Here is a 21,991-nt window from a genome sequence, read left to right as displayed (position 1 = left end):
GAATCCGGGATGATCTTGTACCCAGGGAACTATTACTTATCTAACTGTTCCCAATTACCCGCCGTTCTGAATTCCCCTACTCTCCCCTAATATAATTCTCCTGCTCATGTGTATGTTAGTGAAGTCCTCCAAACGGTTGGACCGATTTTTCAAATTTAAGACGTGTGTAAAGGACAACGTGTGTCGGGTCCACTAGTACATATTAAAAATTAATGTTAACTCTATTTTCCACCACAACTAGATGCCTATTGCGCGCTATTTAATGCGTTATAGATTTTTTCTAAAAATTTTAAGCATTAAAAATAACGAAAGGAGAAGAAACCTTAAACTACTAAAGAATAATGAAATGAAACGAAATTTTATTTGCAAGAAACATTGTACATAAGATGTTAACATAATATTATTGATAATCCAATATGTTTCGTCAATTGACATGCAAAATATGTTATAAAATTGTCTAAATACCAACAAACTACTGTTTGACGATCAGTTATCAGGCACAAAGCATATAGCCCAGTTAGTGAACATGCCTACTAAGCTTCCGAGGGGTTCCGGGTTCGAATTCTGGTAGGTGCAGACATTTGTATGATGCATATTTATGTTTGTTTCCGAGTCATGGATGTTTATATGTACCTACCTATGTTTAAGTAGGTATATCCTTGTCTTGCAAACCTAAGCACAGACTATGCCCAGTTAATTTAGATAATTTGTCTAAAAGTGCTTTGTCTAAAAAAAGAGATTTGCATCTATATCATCACGATATCTCTGGAACCGTGCGGCGTAGAGACTTGAAATTTGGTAGAAATATTCCTTTCGCCAAGGTCATTTAGATTTTACTATTCTACTTCAGTATAATTCTACTATTATACTTCAGATAAATTCCATCAGCAAGTTTTTTTTTTCTTATTAACAGAACAATGTCTGCTGGGTTAGTTAGTATATTATATAGATACAGCGTGTTTCGGTAAATTTTGCCAGCAATGAACAGCATCAGGTTACAGGTCGAGGACCGTACTTGCGTAAGTACCTACCTATATTCTTCGTAGTTATTTAATATTATGACCTAGATGCCTATAGGTAGGGCCTATAACAACACATGTGAAATACCCCGTAATAATCCCTTACAAAATATCTGTCATTAACAATTAGTAGTTTTGTATTACGAAACTGATCGATATCTACAGGTAGGTACTTACTCAGAGGATAGGTATATTTTAGAAAACCTTTTATTATGGGTGCCTATCTGTGCATTTGTTCCCGCTAATTTCAGTAACTGCTAAACCGATTTAGATGCTGATTAGACTATTGCAACTTGAGGTAATATTTAGTGTTTGTGGTGTTCATTAGATTCACAAATAATGTTAAGAAAAGCTATAAAACATGTCGTCAAGTGATAGCTCGGTTGTAATAAATACTTGGTGACTAATAAAAAATGAAATGAAATACTTAAGTGAGATATTGGGTAGGTATCTATCTCCTACAAAAACGTAAACATTATTACATAAACGCCATTACGTAGGTAGGTAACCTACTCAAATTCGCGTAATTCTCAAGGTAATCCGACGTTTATAGAAATAAGTAGATTTTATAAAAGTTATTGATGAATATGACATGAGTTTTATTTAATTTATTTAGGCAACATATCAAGTATTAGTTTTAAATATGGATAACATTGATACTTACAAAAAATACAGTATTGAAGCACCCAAAAAGCACATTTGCACTAGCCACCTTTTTAATTTTCATAGCGACTTATAAAAATGTTTGCATTGGGTATAATAAGTAACACACAGTCGAAAATACAACTTGTTTTGAATTAACGTGCGTTCTGCGATGAATAGATGCGTCGGTTGGGGAGATACGCTCTGCTGGTCAGGTGGGGTGACTAATAATTAAGGAATTTTCGTTAAAAATTAATGCTCGAGTTATTTTGCGCGTCAGTTTGACCACGGCTTATGTAAATAAAACAACAGTTAGTTTTAATATAGCACCATTTATTATGTTTTATTTTTACAACACGAATTAATAATAATGCACTTTCATTGGTACCTATGTTAATTCTTACAAAATGAATGAAATACAAATGATTTGAGTTTTCTTTAGTGTTAATTCCGCCAATACCCGTCTTTAAACAATTCGACACGTGTTTCGCCTCTACTCGAGGCATCCTCAGGATGTGTTGTCTCGCCAAAATCAAAAGAGTCTCGTGCCAGATTTTGGCGAAATTTTTGAATTGTTTAAAGTAGGGGATAGGCGGAATTAACACTAAGGAAAACTCAAATCATTTGTATAATTATGGATTTCCGCAAGGTAACGCCTACTTCAATAAAAAGAAATGAATGAATGAAAAATTAATTTATTATGCTTAATTCCTCTTAAATTAATAACAAAATCTTTATTACACGGCAACATTTTCTCTGCACATGGTCGGAATGTGAAGCCCCCTCAAATTCCTCCTTCACCCCCTCGTGGTCGCGCTGTTACAATCAGTACGGTTTGCAGTTTCATTACCGTTAGGTGCATGTGATGATATTTCATGCTAAAACTGCTTTGTTTTAAAGTTTTCATTGTTACGTTTTGAATTTATTGTTGCTAATAGTTCTGAAGTTTCTTATCGCTAGAGCTGTATGAAAAATAAATAACTTTTTATTTATTGAAAATAATATCCTAGTGATGTTTCTTTTGAACGACCCGTATAGATTAGTGGTTAGTGACGCTGCCTACTGAGCTAGAGGTTCTGGGTTCGAATCCCGGTAGGTTAATCATTTATATGATATGAATATAATATTGACACACTTTTTACACAAATTATCTTGCCCCAAGTTAAGCATATATAGCCTGTGTTATGTGTTACAAGACAATGATATATTTAATACAATATACTTACTTAAACATACATAAATATATTTAAACATCCATGACTCGGAAACAAACATCCATATTCATCATATAAATGCTCGTACCTACCGGGATTCGAACCCGGGACCTCTAGCTTAGTAGGTAGGATCGCTAACCACTCGGCTATACAGGCTATACGAATATGAATGTTTGTTTCCGAGTCATGGATGTTTATTTGTATTTATGTATGTTTAAGTAATTATGTAAATATATTTTATTATATCGTTGTCTTGTACCCATAGTACAGGCTATGCCTAGTTCCGGGCAAGATAATTTGTGTAAGAGTGTGCCAATATTATTATTATTTAGCGAATATTTAGAAAGAACCATCAGCCTTCTTTACTTATTTCCTCGTCTTGACTATAATTATTGTAATTTGTATTAAAATTCAATATCTTTCTTTCTGAAACCGCCGCATGTTTTCGGTATCGCTGTTATGTCGTCTTGTTCACGCTCGCTTGAATCTTGTAACTCTGAAATCATAAATGTTCGTTTTAATTTGTTTCGCTGCGTTAACGGCAGGCAATGGCGATGTAAAATGTATAAAATACGATCACTAACTTATCGCAACCACTGTCTGTGAACACCCAGGCTTAAACAGCACATGCATCAGATTAATTGAAGTGAAAAGTTCAATGTGTATATACTGTGTAGTGTTTTTGTTTAAATAAGTTGAAATTAATAATTTAATTGTTTTTAAACGTAATGAAATTTCAAAATTTAATTCTCCAAGTTCCAAGTTGTCACTTCTATGGGCTTGCTATTTGTCTCTACAACTGGGAATTTAATATTTAGCAATGATAACCTGCATGGATGTCAGCAGTCAGTTAAACTATTTGACCATCAGGCTCAAGATTACTTTTTTTTATAAAAGTAAGGGGCAAGACTGATGATGGTAATTGAAACGCCTTGCCAGTTACAATGCAGTGCCGCTCAGGATTCTTGAAAAACCTGAGCGGCACTATAATTGCGCTCGTCATCTTGAGACGTAAGATGTTAAGTCTTATTTGCCCAGTAATTTCACTAGCTACGGTACCCTTCAGACCGAAACACAAAAATGCATTAGTAATTCACGGCAGAAATAGGCGCCGTTGTGGTACCCATATTTTAGCCGGCATCCAGTGCAAAGGAGCCTCCCAGTGGTAAAATTTACTTTACATAATTATTAATATAGTATTATGTTTAATTTACATAAAAGCTTATAATTTAGGGGTTCAATGACTACTTTTGAGGAGTTTGGGTGGCAAGTTTAGCAGCCTACCCGGTGGGGTAACGCAAATAGGCGCCCTGTGGTAGTTGCTTATATTATTTTAGAGACACACTGGCCTGTAACTGACCTGATGTCAAGAGATGCATTTTTTTTTTCATCTCAACAATATTATCAATTTTGAAAGGATTATATTAATTATATTGTTTAATAATGTTTTATTAAAAAATGGTTTCGTCGTAAGTCCTACTATTCCACAGCTGAATACCTAATCGGGCAGCCTGGTACTAGATTATGATAATTTTATAGCAATAACAATGATAGTCCAACATGATTTTATTAAAGAGTGCAAAAAACAATGCTGGGAGAGTTTCTTGCGCCGCTACTTTTTTCGTGCGCCATTTGTTTCCGAAGCGTTGGTAGCATTACAAGTGACACCAAAAATAATTCTAAACGAGTCAATTTTGTATAAATAATTTCCTTTATTTATGCTGTTTAAAACACTCTTTAAAACTTGTAAAAGTTAACATTAAAAGTCAACCAAAGATAGGATAAAGGATTTAGAATGCAACAAATCAATTTTAATTATACTTCCACTAGTGCGCCTTTTAGTAACAAAAGTACCTGGTGGTAAGTGCAGCTTCTCAATCACAAACTTCTTCCTCTTCAGCTTAAATGCCAGATCCAGACTGGACGGTACAAAGGGCACCAGAGAGTGCATTGCTGACAGTTTGGTGAGATGAAATAGGCCATGGTATTCGCTGTAAACTGGGTTTGTTTCCTTATTGGAGCCTGAAAATGACTCTATTCTGACAGCATTATCTATGGAATATAGTAGTCTATTCATAAGGTGATCGTCCTGTAATAAATTTATTTATTAATTACGGAAAAATGTTTTGAGGTGAGGTTCCATGGATGTGTGGTGTTCCTCCAAGTGAGGTTTTTCAAGGAACATTCTTCCACATACCGCCATGCTGTCAAATGATCTTCCTAGTTCGGTGTTTCCAAGATTATAGGACATGGCTATGGTCAAAAAAAGCACATACAGTTTTCTAAAAGGCTGACAATGTTAGTCTGATTCCCTGGTGTATGATAATGTAGGTGGCAGTGATCACCTAACATCAGTTGACCCGTACACTTGTTTGTACTCCTCTTCCAAAACAAAAATGCATCAGCAATATTAATAATTACTTTAATTTCAGTCATGAACTTATTAGAATAATCAGCTGATTACAAAATTATTAATGAGAGACCACCAATATTTTTATGACAAGAAGCAAGATATTCACTTGGAATGTGGAATTCTTCTAGCCATTTTCTTTTGCAAAGAGCTCCCCACAGGTGAGAGTAGAAATCAGGTCTATGTTTAACTTTAGACACTGAGGAAATTCACAAACTTAAACCGAAACATGATTTTTAACTTACAGCAATGACAATATTGTGAACAACGGTTTATTGCCTGATTAGAAGTCTTTTTATTTTCCTAAAATATCAATTAAAACTACATAATATGCATAAAATTTGAATACTCACATCAAACAAATGCGAAGGTATCGTTACAAATGCAACAGCATTCTTATCTTGTATTAATCTTCTCAAACAATATAAAAACTTTATCAAGTCCTTTCCATATGCATTACAGTCTAATGGCTCTTCATCACAATCAACAGAAAACCACATTGGTGAACCCAACGCTTGAATACTAATCCGTAAGATGCTTTTATTATTACTATCCCTGTCATATTCTTTATTTGACAAAGTATTTTCAATTTTTCTTATTAAATTATAATATAAATCATTTCTAAATACTGAAAAATGAATTTAAAAAAAAAAATATAAGATTACTTATAATCCTACTAATATTATAAATGTGAAAGTTTGTAGGTCTGGATGTATGTTTGTACTTCTTTAACGCAAAAACTACTGAATAGATTTTGATGAAACATTACAATAATATAGTTTACACACCAGAATAACACATAGGCTATAATTTATAAAAATATTGTTGCTATATTAACCCGAAAAATGAAAAGACTTTTGATCGTGGTTGTTTTTTTTTGGTCGTGGTTGTCGGCTTTAAATAGTAAGTCTGACAAAAAACGGTTGAACACTTAATATAATTTATATGGCAAAACAACGTTTGCCGGGTCAGCTAGTATATTATACACAAAAAGAGATTTTTAATTTTTGTTTGACACATAAAATACTGACTATGACTTAGTATTTTTTGTGGATTTCTTTGTAGATAGTTATTACGTTCCATTACGTTCTATTTTTAACTTATGTATAAATATTTCCTTATACTTTATAATTGAGGAGAGGAGGCGATAGTGTAGGGGTGTGAAGTGTAAGGTGAGGAGAGTGGCGAATAGAGGAGATAGTGTCAAGTATTTTATTTAGAATTAATTATTCTGCAGTGTTAAATCGCTGTTGAGTAATTATCAGAGTACAGATTTGAAAGTTAATAGTTTTAATTGTAAAATCTGTGATATAAAATGATGTTATTATTTTTCCTGACCACTTTACATAACTTTATTCAACAATTTATATGGTTGGCAAAGCTCTTGTGATTACTCTGGTGTTATAATAGAGTATGTGTCTCAGTGATAACTGGTTAGTTAGTCAACCAAATGACTCATATGTATGCTGACCTGTTCGATTTCCATAAAAAATATTTTAAAACAACAGAGGGTACCTTTAGATAACAATATCTGGACGATCGAGCCTTGCTCGGATTTTTAAGAATGTACAAAACTTGAAAAAAATAAATACTATAGGACATCTGGATTCGAACCAGGGTCTTCTGCTTTCCAGATCACCCAATGTCCCATCAGAGCTATTATAGTCTTGTGTATATAATATATATATATATAAAACACGGATAAATTACATTTTTTAATATTGAAACCTAGCTAGGTCGAATTCTCGCCCCCGAAACTACCTGTATACTAAATTTTATTAAAATTGTTGGAGCCGTTTCCGAGATTCAGAATATATATATATATATACATACAAGAATTGCTCATTTAAAGATATTAGATTATAATAATTAATACTAGGGGTGTAAGAGGTTGCACTTTAGTAAGATAACAGATATTCATTACACAAAGATTAAGGACACTGGGATTTTTTTGAACAATTTATTTGGTGATTCTGCTTGGTGAGTTTTTTCAGTACCTAGTTCACATATATGATTTACCTTACTTTATTTTGAGTATGTATTAAAAATATAATAATTGTTGTTAGTAATCAAACTTTGTATCTTTAATTATAAAGGTATTCTATTCTATTCTTTCTAGTGGCTTCTGTGGAAGGGGCACCACAACTTGCCAATGTCACATTTCAGTAGACCAACAAGCTTAGAGTGTGACATTTGAGGTAAATAAGCTATTGTAGTATTACTCATGTGATAAAATTAAAGTTTAGTATAGAATTTTTGGTAGGTTTGTCTAAATTTTGGTTGTTATATGTTTTAGATAAGTATAAGAAAATTATTATTATTAAATATTTATTAATCTCGCTATTATGATTAAAATTAAATCATTATATATTCATTTAATAAATCAATTCTCACCATGTTTTGATTTATCCTCATTAGAATTCTTACATTTTCTTAAATCACAGTAAGTTATACGGCATTTTTTAACTGTTTCAACATCAATATGTTTACTCAAATCAAAATGGTGACCAAAATTTGATTCGTAATCAAATGAAGACTCCACTTTACCCAAACTCTCATATCTCCAAGCTATTTTCATTTCATTATTAACATTACTACTTGTTCTATCATTAGATGGATTAACACAAGGTTGTGGCAATTCCTTAACCTGCAAAATTTATATACTTAATTAATTTCAATTTCACTTACACCTTTGCACAACACGCCACAAGTTAGGATATCATCCCCACCATCTGGATGTGTGGAGGTCCTCCACAGTGCAGTTTTCAAGGAGCTTTCTTCCTCCTACTACGAAGCTGTGGAATGAGCTTCCTTGTGTGGTGTTTCCGGTACAACATGGGTAACTTCAAGAAAAGTGCATACACCTTCCTTAACGGCCGGCAACACTCTTGCGATTCCTCTGGTGTTGCAAGATAGTGTGGGCGGCGGTGATCACTTAACACCAGGTGACCCGTACACTCGTCTGTCCTCCTGTTCCATAAAAAAAAAATGGGCATTTAATTTGTATTATTATCTCACAAAGATGTATAAGGTATTATAATAAAATAAAATAGATGTTAACAACTCCAAAAGCTGTAAAATACCTAAAAATTTGTGATGAGCTGAATGTGGTTTGAACCAAATACAAACTTCAGCTGAACATTCAGTAAAAATAAAAAATTCGGTAAACATCCATTAGCAAATATGCAATCTTCATGACATATATGTTTTTATTACATTTAACATATTTCGAGTTCTTCCGTGTTTAACGAGTTTCTTGTGGCAAGTGTTAAAGGGCTTGTTTTATTTAACAGATTTTTGGTTCTATTATGTTCAATGAAAAACGTACAGACATTTTCTTTAGTTTTTCTTGTCTCAAATAAGCCCAATTTCAGCCAAAGTTCTGTAGAAGCCTCAGAAGTTTGGTTAAGCCAAATGTAAAACAAAGTCAGCCCATCCCTACTAAAAATATTTGAGTCAATTGCTTTTTGTAAACCCTAAAACTTACTGTCTCTTCAGGGCTTTGATCTGCTGAGGCAATAAACAAATGATGGTTGCTCACAACACCTTCAGCAATGAAGTACTTAGTCAAGACTCGACCATAAGATCCCAACACATCCTCCTCTGCAAATATTAATTAATTGCACAACATTTTAGCAGCTGTACTAACAGATTTTTATTACTTAAAAAGTAGTGTAGAGCCAGCTATGCATGTATGCAATTTATAAATTTATCAATAAACTATAACTTAGAGAACCCTATGCAACAAATAAAAGCATTTATTTTACTGATGTTAAATAATCATAAAAGGAACATACCAACACCAAAAATTCCACCTGTTGGCAAACCCCCACCTAGAAACCATATAAAGAGGTTAGAACAGTAAGGGTGAGTCTAAAACACCGATTTTTCTTAATGTTAGACATAAATGTAAGTACATACCAACCACATAATCAAGTGATGGAATACCAGATGACACAAACAGAATATTATTTTTCAATTTGGACCCAGCAACAGTTGGGTGAGCCTCGGTGGTCTTTCGAAAACCAGACGATACATTTAACATTTTAATAATTACAGAGATAACGTCTCCTTAAAAAATAAACGAACACATTTAATATTAATCATTAAAATTTTGAGTTACTGAAATATAAAATTAATATTTTAAATTAAGCAACATAAAAGGATAACAATAACACGAGTTTTGACCTCGTAGAGTAAATAGTGATCTGCTCCCTGGAGTAAATATGTTCCTTGGTGATCTGTCATATGTGTGTTTGACTTTTGACCATGTGGTCAGAACATGGTCAAAACTTACTACAGATGATAGAACACTAACACACGCAGGCGCGTATAAAAAACAAAAGTGTGAATACACCTACCAGCTTTTGACTATTAAAAGCTACTTATACGGTATACTTCGGAGCAAATATCAAGCCTAGAGAAGAAGTTGAAATGTTCAGCACTGGCTTGACTTTTCTAGCTTACGCGAAAAGCAATGCACTGAAGCGAGACAGCTCGCCTGCCTTGAAATTCAAAACAATAACATGAAGCCATTTTATTTAATTTTGTTCACCAGTTTGGTGATCACTGCGTGTGTGATTCAAAGTACTATTTCATGTGATTAAAATTTATATTCAACGTTTCCAAAAACGCATCTGATCCAAAAATATATTGCGTTGCAAGGCTGTAAAAGCCGTAGTAGTGAAAAATCAGATGAAGACGGGAATTTGTTATATCACACGTTAATGTTATGAGCTATTTTTGATAAATGTGTTATAATCTTACGGATTGTGAATGTACTTTGTAAACCGGTTATGTTTATGGATTCCGTATTAAAATAAATAAACTTATACAATAGCCATTTTTTTTAGAAAAATATGCTAAATATTTGTTGCATAGTGTTGTGCAGTCAGATTTAAAATACTTAAGCATAATACTTTAAATTTCTTTGTGTAGGTTCCCGGCGGATGAAAAATTAAAATATGTCTGAGTGACGGCTTCTTGGAGAAAAAATTGGAAGTCTTCAAAACATTCTCGGCTTAGCTCAAAGCATTTTGTTTCTATCTATTGTTCCCCAAGGCTGTGTGCTATCTCATACTCTGTTTCATCGGCATATCATTGCACTGGTGATGCCGTATACATGGGTCATGCAGGTCTCAGGAGTCCTCTCTTCAGAAGGTAGCAGGGTAAAATGAACCTTTTCAAAATTATCCACAGAAGACACAAGTTTGCGAGCCAACCACAAAAAAAAACCATTTGTCGTATCACCGCTCTTCGACAACACCTCCCTTATAGCCTCACCTAGCATCCGAATACTGGGTGTCGAAAGCTCGAGCGATTGTCAATCCGTGATCATCCGGACGGCTAAGCCAAATTGGCAAGAAGCTAGTTGAAATAGAGCAAGTCAATACTTCAAGCCTAAAAACGGCTATTTATGGATTTAAATTGAAGTCAATCGCAGCATGTCGGCTCTTTCTATCGCGCTACTAGGTGTATGTATCTGATGAAAGAGTGCCATTACTTAGAAGGTGTTCAAGTAAAAAGTGCTCGCTCTCCAGTTTATATTATTACTCCAAGATTTGTGCTACTATATATTTTTTTAGTTAGTTTTATTTATTTAGAGCATTAGTAACAAGACCATCAGCTCATATCAAAGTACAATAAAGGACGAATATATAAATGATTTTTCAAAATATTACATTATCTCTCTCACTCCATTACAAGAAAGACCCCCGTTAGGTTTATTCTACTACATATTATTTGCTAAAGCTGCAAGCAAAGCACTACTTTGTTTTATTTTATTAGAATTAGGTGAACTGTTAACTAAGATCTTTCGTCAAGCACTAGACCTACTTTAGCTCCAGATTTCTCAAATTCAGAGCACATGAGGGAAATGGTAATAGATAACCCTGTTTCTAAATTATACTAATGCCTAACTCAGACCTCAGTGTGTGACCTCCGTTTAACAAAATGTGCAGAGCGCTGCCTTTGATAATAATTATCAACCAACCATTATCAACCAATGCAGTCCTCTTTGTAATGATGTCCTATTAAACAGTTACTCCTCTTTGGCTCTTGCCAAGTTGTGATTGTGGCGATTGACGATTTTTGGTTATAAATATATTCACGGAAATATAATATAATTCTTATATTACAGACATATGAATGGTCCATTTAATCCAGTGGCAAGAACATATAAATTGTAATAATGCAGGGCCCCGCAGTTTTTATGGATATATCCTTAGAAGATCAGGTAATACGCAACATAACCCTTCTTAAGTTTTATATGTTTTAGCACAAAATACAATAATTAAAGCTTCTTAATGGAATTCTACTTATTAGAAGTTAAAAATATAATGTAAACTTTAATTTGATTTTCCTCAACTATGGTAAAAAAGATGAGCACCTTTTTTTCTATGCTTCATTAAATACTTAAATCTAAATATGACTGCAGGCGCAGGAGTTGAGAAAATATTTCAAAAGCCTTGGTGCTGAAATATCAGAAGAAAAATCACCAAAAGGTATTGAGGACGACTTGCACAAAATTGTTGGTGTATGTGATATATGCTACAAGGAGAATAATGAAGCAGATATTGAAGCCATATTGAACAGTATTGTGTCCATAATGGTGTCTGTAAGTACCCTAGCATTTTAGTTTCTTATAGTGTGTACACTAACTAATAATTAAATGCATGATGATTAAATGCATTAAGTTATTAAAGTTATCTATAATTGTTTATCATCTTGAGACCAATTAAATCATCTATACAAATCTTATTGAAAAGGTGTTGCCGGAAAGATTCCTTCAAAAAAAGCGCATAAACCTTTAAAGGTCCTGATTCCTCTTTATTTTGAATGTATTCATTCCTTCTATTATAAAATATCCATATATTATTATAAATGATTTGGCATGCTATTGGAAGAATACCTATTTGTTTGAAGTTATTTCTAAGGGATTAAATTCAAAAAAATGTTATAGATATGTCTGTGTTTTTACTTAGAGGCCATTACATGACTCAAGAGCCTTTAAAAACACTCTGTATGTTGTTTGTAGTAGTGTGTAGCAAGAATTATTTGTGCTCTTTTTATAAATTTTTATAACATGATATTTATTTGAGATTTTTGTATGTAACAAGGACATTAAAAAATTATTTCACCTACATAATTCTCCATTAGCAAGTGTCATGGGCGGTTGCTTTTTTTAAATTAAAAATAATGTATATCCTATTACTTTATTTGGGGAAGCAATTGCTGGTCGTGCTTGTGTCTTGCTCATGGCCTCCGCTTTTGTTACCCGGTCAATCCTAATAATTTTCGTAATATAAAAAGAAATTCGTAATATATAGAGTTCAGTTATTTCTTTCGATGATAAAATGCTACTGTAAAACCATTGATCATTTATACTCAAAGGTATTATATTTATAGTATTTATACTCTTTTGTTGCATAAGTTTGCACTCATTGTGTAAACAATATGTAAAATGCTCAAGCTTATACATAAATAACTTCTATGCTCTCGTTTCTCATTAAAACAAAAATGTTATGTGGTGAAAATTGACAATGATTAATGTCAAACAAATAATATGATGTAGTCATCACTACCTACCCCAACCTGAAATTCTTATGGCAAAATCCGTAATAAAAAGATTAGAATAGACCTAATCATCATCATCATATTAGCCGGAAGATATCCACTGAAGGACAAAAGCTTCACCCAAAGATCTCAAGAAGCATGATGATCGATCACACTCTGCCCTCATCCAACCTATTCCGGTATGATCTTATGTATGACTAAAAAATTATAATCTGGGGCTATCTAGACCTAATTGAATAATTGCATTAAAAAAGCAATTAATAATGCAAAAACTCTAATTTGTAAGCATAAAATTATTTTTAACTTCGAAGAGTAAGCCTGACGTTTCTTTTACTTTTGTAATTTTTTTTAAAATATTATTCACAGATACCATTGGAGCGTGGAGAAAATCTTATTGTAGCTTTTAGTCAAAGACTTGGCAAAGCTCCAGGACCTAAGCTTGGTTTCGTGGCTTTACAATCGTAAGTGTACTTTAATATTTATTTATACTGAGTATAACTCAACTTCAAAAGTTATGTTTATGTAATTTCTTTCTTTTATGATATTAGAGCTCTCTGCTTTTCTACAGTCCAGACGAAACTCTGAGGTGAGCTCTGTATTCTTTGGATGGTAAAAAGATGAGTGTGCCAAATATCATTTTATAAGTACACTCAGAATATGTGCAACTGGCACTTCAGTTCTAATGTGTTTATTTTATCTCTCATACTCAAATGGCTCAGTTATGACAACTGACTTATGAAAGTCAGACCTTTTCATCTTCAGTTCCATCTGATTTCTAAAAAAGCATCAAATCCATTTGAAAGTGCTGTGGTTATGATGTACCCATGTTGACAATAAAACATGAGTACCTTATTTAAAGCGAGTACTGTTCTATATGTATGTAATCTGTGGTCCTCTATTATTGTCTATGACTACAGCTAGTGTCTATGTTCTTCCTTCCTCATGTATATGTTCTATTTCTTTTAAAATAAATATTATTATTATTCTTTTAATTATAATTCATGTATAGCGACCTAAAGGGCTGGCAACAGTCCTGTAATTCTTCTTGAGTGTAATACCATAAGAAAATCTAATCTTTCTATTAAGATTCATAATAATATATTGTTGCTGTTGAAAGAACTTACCAAAAATCAATCTCATATATCAAAAAACACAGTTATTTATTAACAATATGAATAAAAACCTCATATTTCAATTGATCACACAACTATGAGCCCAAATAACTTTAATCTTAATGTTAGTTCCATCTATGGATTAAAAAAAGAACATAGTGTTTCCTTACTTGTTGGGTAAAAAATAATCATTATTTTAATTCCTGGAAAGTCTGAGTTATTTCATATATTATACAGTGATAGTATATTTTGGTATAGGTAATGCAGGATAATATATTAGCCGTAGAAATAATTGTACTTATAGAGTTTGCCTGGTAATGTTGGTATTCAAATTTAATTTGTATATCACATAATGTTTTTAATTTGTTGCAGCTTATGGCGGCTATATAACAATCTGGAGCAGGACTCTCCGTTACGGTATCATGTTTACTATCATGTGATAGAGCTTGCAGCCAGGACTGGTGGTGTTGGAGAGGTTTTCAAGAATGTGGAACAGCTGAAGAAGGAGTTTGCATCTTGCCCACCATCCAACGAACAAATGCAAAAATTATACAGATTGTTGCATCAAGTTTTGAAAGATCAGAATAGGTATGTTTTTTGTCTAATATCTGTACTGATATTATAAAGAGGAAATATTTGATTGTTTGTTTGTTTGTGTTTAATAGGCTCCGAAACTACTTAACTGATTTGTAAAATTCTTTCATTATTGGGTAGCTACACTATCTCCGGGTGACATAGGCTTTAATATATTTAAAAAGAATTAGTATCCTTATTAAAACTCCATTAAAGTGTGAGGTGTAAAAAAACTAGCTAAAATATTCTTTACATCACATACCATGCTATATTTTTTTTTATGGAAAAGGAGGACAAATGAGTGTACAGGTGTTAAGTGATCACCGCCAACCACATTCTCTTGTAACACCAGAGGAGTCACAGGAGCGTTGCCGGCCTTTAAGGAAGGTGTACTTTCCAGAACAGATCATTATTTACAAAAATGTCAGTGTACCTTTATTTTAAAAAAATTAATTGAAATGTTGCTACTACATGCTCAGTCTGGGGTGTCAGCTAATAGAATATATATCATGACAGATAAAGAAAAATGATCCTGTATCATGATTAGTATTCACATCATTATAACATTAAACATTTATTTTGTACTTACCCAAATTATTTGTTCCAGTGAACTTGCATCAAAAGTTATGATTGAATTACTAGGCACCTATACAGATGAAAATGCCTCATACGCAAGAGAAGATGCAATCAAATGTATAGTTACAGCACTGGCAGACCCTAATTCATTCCTACTGGATCCTTTATTATCTCTCAAACCCGTGCGCTTCCTGGAGGGAGAATTAATACATGATCTATTAACTATATTCGTGTCTGAGAAATTATCAAGTTATCTGCAGTTTTATAATAATCATAAGGAGTTTGTTCAGTCTCAAGGTTAGTTACATTTTATTTACACGGTAATATGCATAGAATTAAGTTATTCGTTAAAGTATACTCAACTCCCACCAGTGGGAGGCTCCTACACACATGATACTTGCCAGATTATGGGTAATGCTTGAGTTGATCTGTACCTCCACAGATAGCGATGGAAACCTTCTCACTTTATTTGAAGATGTATCTAATATACAGCCTCATCAGATAGAAAATGAGTGCACTATCATTAAATTTTTAAACCGAATTGTATTTATTGTAACTATTTACTGATTTATTATTTAAATGAAATTATAGTAATATATAATATTGCATTTATTAATACAGAAATAGACATGTGAATCTCAATATTTACACATCAAAGCCATTCCTGAACCATTTAAGTATAGGTCCGAAGATACTTAAACTTAAGTATTCCTTATACCTATTAAAGAATCCTTGGGTGACATTAGGGCTGATTTCTTTACCTAAATCTGTACCTACCTCATAAAAGGTCATCTTGTAAAAATAACTCAATGTTTTCAATTGTATAAATAGTTATTTTAAATCAATATTGTTTCGTTGCAAAATCTAGATTAGTTGCAGATTAGTAATGTATGAGTTGGAAGACCACAACACATTGAAACCTACTTAGTATAGCCATCATCAATGGTAATTTCATAATAATAATAATCAACTTAAATAAGATTATTTCAGGGTCTTTAGGAAGCTTCAAAAAATTTTCGAAATTGATTTTGCTTAATTTGTGTTTCTCTATTTTTTAAATTTTGGTCGGATCTGACTATAGGAGTGAACATTTTTAATGCTATACTAAGTAGCTATTTAAGTATTCCTTAAACAACTATGAGTATGGCGGATAGTATCACAAATTAGATTTAAAACCTGACACAGTTTATGGATATTAACAAACATGATTGGAATATTGTTTTATATATTCAATTTCCAGGTTTGAACCACGATCAAAATATAAAAAAGATGCGGATATTGTCCTTCATGCAAATGGCAGAGTCAAATCCAGAACTCACATTTGATGAGATCACGTCAGAGCTGCAGATTGAAGATAAAGATGTCGAGGCTTTTATTATTGAAGGTAAAACTAGTAATACTTTACGAAGTATTTTCTTTGTTTAGTGCGAGTGTTCATTTAAATAATATACATTTCAAAGTATTAAAATGCTTGTAAATAGAACCTGTGTTTTTACTTTAGGTTTTGCGTATTTTTTTTTTTTTATATGGAATAGGAGGGAGGACAAACGAGCGTACGGGTCACCTGGTGTTAGGTGATCACCGCCGCCCACATTCTCTTGCAACACCAGAGGAATCACAAGAGCGTTGCCGGCTTTTAAGGAAGGTGTACGCGCTTTTTTTGAAACCCGGAAACACCGCACAAGGAAGCTCATTCCACAGCTGAGTAGTACGAGGAAGAAAACTCCTTGAACACCGCACTGTGGAGGACCGCCACACATCCAGATGGTGGGGATGATATCCTTATTTGTGGCGTGTAGTGCGAAGGTGGTCCCCCGAAACAGTCACGAAACGTCGGGTTAAATATAAATAAAATAAAAATGTAACTTTTACACAACAACCTAATGTAAAAATACAGTTTCAATTACACGTATTTCTAATCCTTTGAAATGTATTTAATTTGTGAGTAAATCCAGATCTTTCATTTTTTTTATTAAAATAAGGGACGAGATGAGAAGGACGTTCAGCTGATGGTAATTGATACGCGCTTCCCATAAAAATGCAGTGTCACTCAGGATTTCCCTAAAAACCCCAAAAATTCGGAGCGGCACCACAATTGCGCTCATCACCTTGAGACAAGATGCTAAGTATCATTTCAAGGGCGCCGTAGCTAGTCAAATTACTGGGTAATTTCAATAGCTACTACTAATTTAATGGTTTGATTGCCACATAAATGTAATTTTTTGGTAAAATCCACGTGCGATGGCATGGGGACTGGCGGCCATCTTAACGATGTCATAGTGACGACAGGACGATAAAAATCAAAAATCAAAAGTACTTTTTGCAATCTGACGAATGCTGACTGCACATAGTCGTTAATATGACAAAGTTAAGTCCGTGTACCAATACATGGGGTTATACAGGATGAAATCAAAAAACTTAAAACTGATATCTAAAGTATGTTGCCTAATCATTAAAATGACATCAATAACTTTTTTAAAAGGAAACGAGGAGTATCTCAATTTTTGATATTAAACACCCCTATACTTACAACCTTTCTACTAATATCATACTAAATGTATGTTGTATGTATGTATGTATGTTTAATATCAACAATATGTATTTCTCTCGTTTGGTTTTTAAAAAGTTGTTGACGTCATTTTACTGATCAGGTAACGTATTTTCGATATCAGTTTTAATTTTTGAGATATCTGTAATAGTTACGGAATAATCGCCTCGTCATAACGATCGCATCCTGTATATTATAATGTTACCAGTAAACAGTTTACCAGTGGGAGGTTCCTTTGCAAAGGATACCGGCTAGATTATGGGTACCACAAACGATGTCTATTTCTGCCGTGAAGCAGTAACGTGTAAACATTACTATGTTTCGGCCTGAAGGGCGCCGTGGCTAGTGAAATCACTGGGCACATGGGATTTAACATCTTATGTCTCAAGGTGAGGAGCGCAATTGTAGTGCCACTCACAATTTTTGTGTTTTTCAAGAATCCTGAGCGGCACTGCAGTGTCATGGGCAGGTCGTATCAATTACCATCAGCTGAACGTTCTACTCTTCTCGTCCCTTATTATCATAAAAAATGTTATATTTTGATGTGCAGTGCTGAAGACGCGGCTGGTGCGCGCGCGCATGAACCAGGCGCAGCGGTCGGTGACGGTGTCGAGCACCATGCACCGCACGTTCGGACGGGCGCAGTGGCAGCACCTGCGGGACGTGCTGCTGTTGTGGCGGACCAACCTGCAGCAGGCGCACGAGTCCATGAGCTCCGTGACCGCGGCGCAGCTCGAGTACACGCAGCAGAAACCCTGAACACTGCGCCACCGCCACCTGGCTGATATTCAGAAACAACTACCACTCTGTCATATTAAAAAAAAATACAACACAACAGTTACAATATGTACTTTTTAAATACTTTTGTAGAAGTATCATATTTAAATAAAACATTTTTTAAAGGATTAAAACGTGTGTTATTTTAATTATGTCTTTACAGTAGATTTTGCGTAAAAGTTACATTATTATTATTTTAGTAAACCCGACGTTTCGTGACATTTCCAGATCACCTCACGATCACGCAGTCCCCTTGAAACAATTGCACGCATTTTAATACTTTAAAAAGGGTTTATTTGATTAACAAAGAAAATTATTAAAGTAACATATTAGAAAAAAATTTTGGCAATATTGATACAGTCTGTTAACATTTCATCTTACTGTTTCAGATTGATTAGTTATATACAAAATTGTACTTTTTTTGTTTTTCACTATTAACTTTTTACTACAATAATTAGCATTCTAGCGGAATTCATTGTGTCTCTGAAAATCAGCCTTAGTAGCAGGAACTGCGGGGTTTTAATTATAGCTCTGTACATTTTGTATTTTTGAAACGAAAATCAGTAAAAATTCCTGAACATTTCAATTGAATATTCCCGTAATATCTCTGCAAGCAGGGTTACAGACGAATAGAAATAGCCAGAAACATATAGATCCGGGAAGGATCTTGAGCAATGAGACTAACTATTCTAAAACTAAAAGTGATTTTTCATAGCAAATTTTAGTACCACCTCACAAAAATTCACAAATAAGTTAACATCTAAATAGTTAACTGTAAAAGTAATAAGAAAAATGTTACAAAACTATTTATAATCAATTTACTAAGCTTATAAGAATGAATTACGAATAATGACATAATGAGTAATATTCAAACAGTAATTGGACAGAGTAACAACCTAATCAACAGTTGAAGCGAAAGCCAGTAAGACATCGCCTTTCATAGATGTCTCCACCTTCCTCTTTTCTCACTTTCTACACTATCGGCCCAACAAATGCAATTGGCATAAAGTTATATCTGAGAATAAACCTTTACTTTATGCAATACTGAGAAAAAACTTATACGCAAAATGTTTGCTTATGATTGGTTTATTCGGACGTATAACGTTTCCCGCGTTTATATGCAAGGCTACTTGACATTCGCAAAAGTTCAGAATTATATATTTTTTTTAATTTATTTAGTGGCACAGGATGAGAAATAACATTGCATTGACAGTGTTGACAGCGATATAGTCAATATTTTGGATATTCTTGGTGTATAAGCACGTGCGTTGGAAAACATATGTTATTAAAAATCAAAATTAGTTAAGGCGGAACAATAGACAGACAGGTTTATACGTTTATATAACTTAATGCCAAGTTTAGTTTTATATTTATTATACTTTTTGTTAGTAAGGCTGTATATGGTTTTATTTATAAGAAGGCTAACACCTTTCATATTAATGCAGATAAAAATTACAATTATATACAGTTTTATGCGCATGATAATTATATTAGGTATGTATAGTACTTATAATAAAACAAAATTTTTGACTTCTGCACATCCAATCCCGGGATCTATATTATGTTTACACATTAAAAACAGTCTGTCGAAATAATATATAGAATTACTTGACCATTGTATAACTTCTAAATAAAGTCCTTTCTGCCATATTGTGTCAGTGTTTTAATTTACGTGTAACATATTTTATCGGCTCGGAAGAATCGGCTTTTGCCGAACTGTTAACTGAACGACCGGGTTAGTATGTGAAAACAATTTAACACATTTTATGCCCCTACACGAGGCATCCCCAGGAGTTAACTCTCTCTCCAGAGAGACTCTCGTTCCAGGCGGTGGTACATTCAGCATTAGAGTAACAAAACTTAGCGGAATTCAGGATATTTGTTCATTACACTAAAATAATCATCGATTTTATAATAACGCCTAATTTAGTAAATTGTCTTAATAGGTAATTTATACGATAAAATATACAGCGCTCCTAGCGCTTTTTATGTATACAGATGTAACAAAATCGTTATCTAGTCTATGCAATGACGTTTTATACATAGTAGTGATCTCTACTATAATATACTGGACTGGCGGCTGTCAAAGTGCTTTTGTGCCTGTTTGATATTCGCCATTTTAGCGCTGTTGGCCATGTAGTGAGAGTATGCATTACTTAAACTAGTGATGACAACCTTCGCAAACATCAAACATAGATTATTACGTTGATTCTTGAAGTGTAAATAACACGGAAAATTAACGAAATAAAAATCCAAAAATACTTCAGAGTATAGTACGTTCCTTCGCAGCCATTTGTATTATACGTCAAAATAAGTTCTCTGGACGCTCGTGAGTGGCGCTTCAAACGCACAAAAAATTTGCTGTCAAACATATGGAACAGCTTGTCCAGTGGTATTTATACAGGTCAGTGGAATAGACAAATCACGCCGTCCTTACACTTTCAACATCATTACAGCTTCGACAGCTATATCTATAGGCCGCATTTACTCCAGTAGTTTAAAATATGGGTTTTTACGGAAAAGGAGGACAAACGAGCGTGCAGGTGACCTGGTGTTAAAAGACCACCGCCGCCCAACTTCTCTTGCAACACCAGAGGAATCACAGGAGCATTGCCGCTACGCGCTTGTTTTGAAGGTACCCACGGCGTACCCGGAAACACCGCACAAGAAAGCTCATTCCACAGCTTTGTAGTACGTGGTAGAAATCTCCTTGAAAACCGCACTGTGGAGGACCGCCACACATCCAGATGGGATGATATCCTAATTTGTGGCGTGTCGTGCGAAGGTGGAATTTAGCGGGAGGAATCAGGTGAAACAACTCTTTGGAACACTCCCCGTGATAGATGCGGTAGAAAACACACAATGAAGCGACGTCTCTTCGCAGCGCCAAGTGATCCAGCCGTTCACAAGGCACTAGTCAATAAGCAGCAATGTAAAGCATTTATTCAGTTTTGGTTTTATTCTGACAGTGACAGTTGACACCCGTCAACAGCTTACATTGTCTTTATGCACACTTGCCGTTCCGGTATCAGACTGCGAATGATGTCCATATATTGTGTATATAGAACGTCATTGAATCTCTGAGACCAATTCACCATATACCTACGTACTGGAAACTGGATGTATCCAAGGATTTTCTATTAGATAGGATTTAGAAGACCGCCACGCCGCAAAGGTATGAAATAGTTCGAGAAGCTTTGTGGTGTTTATTAGTATATATATTTTTAAATAAGAACCGTAATACCTTAGACCTATATAGATACACAGACAAATCAAACCTGTCACCATCATAAGCCGAAAGACAACCACTGCTGGACAAAGGCCTCCCCCAAAGATTACCACGACGATCGGTCCTGCGCTGCCCTCATCCAACGTATTCCGGCGATCTTGGCCAGATCGTCGGTCCACCTTGTGGAGGGCCATCTGTCCGTCGAACTATGTGCTCTGCCCACTGCCACTTCAGTTTCGCAGTCATTTGGGCTATGTGGATAACTTTGGTGAGAACTAAATGTGGATCCGTTGGAGACTACGGATCTCCTCATTTC

The 21,991-nt window shown here is 34.2% G+C and overlaps 2 protein-coding genes across 2 annotated transcripts; one reads left to right on the top strand and one right to left on the bottom strand.

Moving 5' to 3' along the window:
* Positions 1 to 2,340: 2,340 nt before the first annotated feature.
* Positions 2,341 to 9,492, bottom strand: LOC126973709 (elongator complex protein 4). Its single transcript, XM_050821037.1, has 7 exons — positions 9,207 to 9,492; positions 9,083 to 9,118; positions 8,773 to 8,888; positions 7,680 to 7,932; positions 5,639 to 5,913; positions 4,730 to 4,964; positions 2,341 to 3,371 (listed from the first exon to the last, which is right to left on the bottom strand). Exons 1-7 carry the CDS (start codon positions 9,328 to 9,330, stop codon positions 3,280 to 3,282), a joined length of 1,131 nt encoding a protein of 376 aa, XP_050676994.1. The 5' UTR covers positions 9,331 to 9,492; the 3' UTR covers positions 2,341 to 3,279.
* A 1,828-nt stretch (positions 9,493 to 11,320) lies between these two features.
* LOC126973706 (eukaryotic translation initiation factor 3 subunit M) lies at positions 11,321 to 20,096 on the top strand. The gene is made up of 7 exons (XM_050821035.1): positions 11,321 to 11,520; positions 11,722 to 11,901; positions 13,227 to 13,321; positions 14,345 to 14,560; positions 15,153 to 15,418; positions 16,362 to 16,505; positions 18,220 to 20,096. Exons 1-7 carry the CDS (start codon positions 11,476 to 11,478, stop codon positions 18,426 to 18,428), a joined length of 1,155 nt encoding a protein of 384 aa, XP_050676992.1. The 5' UTR covers positions 11,321 to 11,475; the 3' UTR covers positions 18,429 to 20,096.
* Positions 20,097 to 21,991: the final 1,895 nt, after the last annotated feature.

This window comes from Leptidea sinapis, chromosome 30, assembly GCF_905404315.1.
Source record: "Leptidea sinapis chromosome 30, ilLepSina1.1, whole genome shotgun sequence".
NCBI lineage: Eukaryota > Metazoa > Arthropoda > Insecta > Lepidoptera > Pieridae > Leptidea > Leptidea sinapis.
Note: the sequence above shows the minus strand (reverse complement) of the source record. Positions and strands in the feature narration are given on the sequence as shown.

Bases quoted from the DNA above. Each gene is read 5' to 3' on its own strand.
- LOC126973709 (XM_050821037.1), bottom strand. From the start codon at position 9,330: ATGTTAAATGTATCGTCTGGTTTTCGAAAGACCACCGAGGCTCACCCA. The intron at 9,119-9,206 runs GTATGTACTTAC...TATGGTTTCTAG, and splicing joins ATCACTTGATTATGTGGTTG to GTGGGGGTTTGCCAACAGGT. The intron at 3,372-4,729 runs GTACTTTTGTTA...TTATGATTTCAG, and splicing joins GAAGCTGCACTTACCACCAG to AGTTACAAGATTCAAGCGAG.
- LOC126973706 (XM_050821035.1), top strand. From the start codon at position 11,476: ATGCAGGGCCCCGCAGTTTTTATGGATATATCCTTAGAAGATCAG. The intron at 11,521-11,721 runs GTAATACGCAAC...ATATGACTGCAG, and splicing joins ATATATCCTTAGAAGATCAG to GCGCAGGAGTTGAGAAAATA. The intron at 16,506-18,219 runs GTAAAACTAGTA...TTTGATGTGCAG, and splicing joins CGAGGCTTTTATTATTGAAG to TGCTGAAGACGCGGCTGGTG.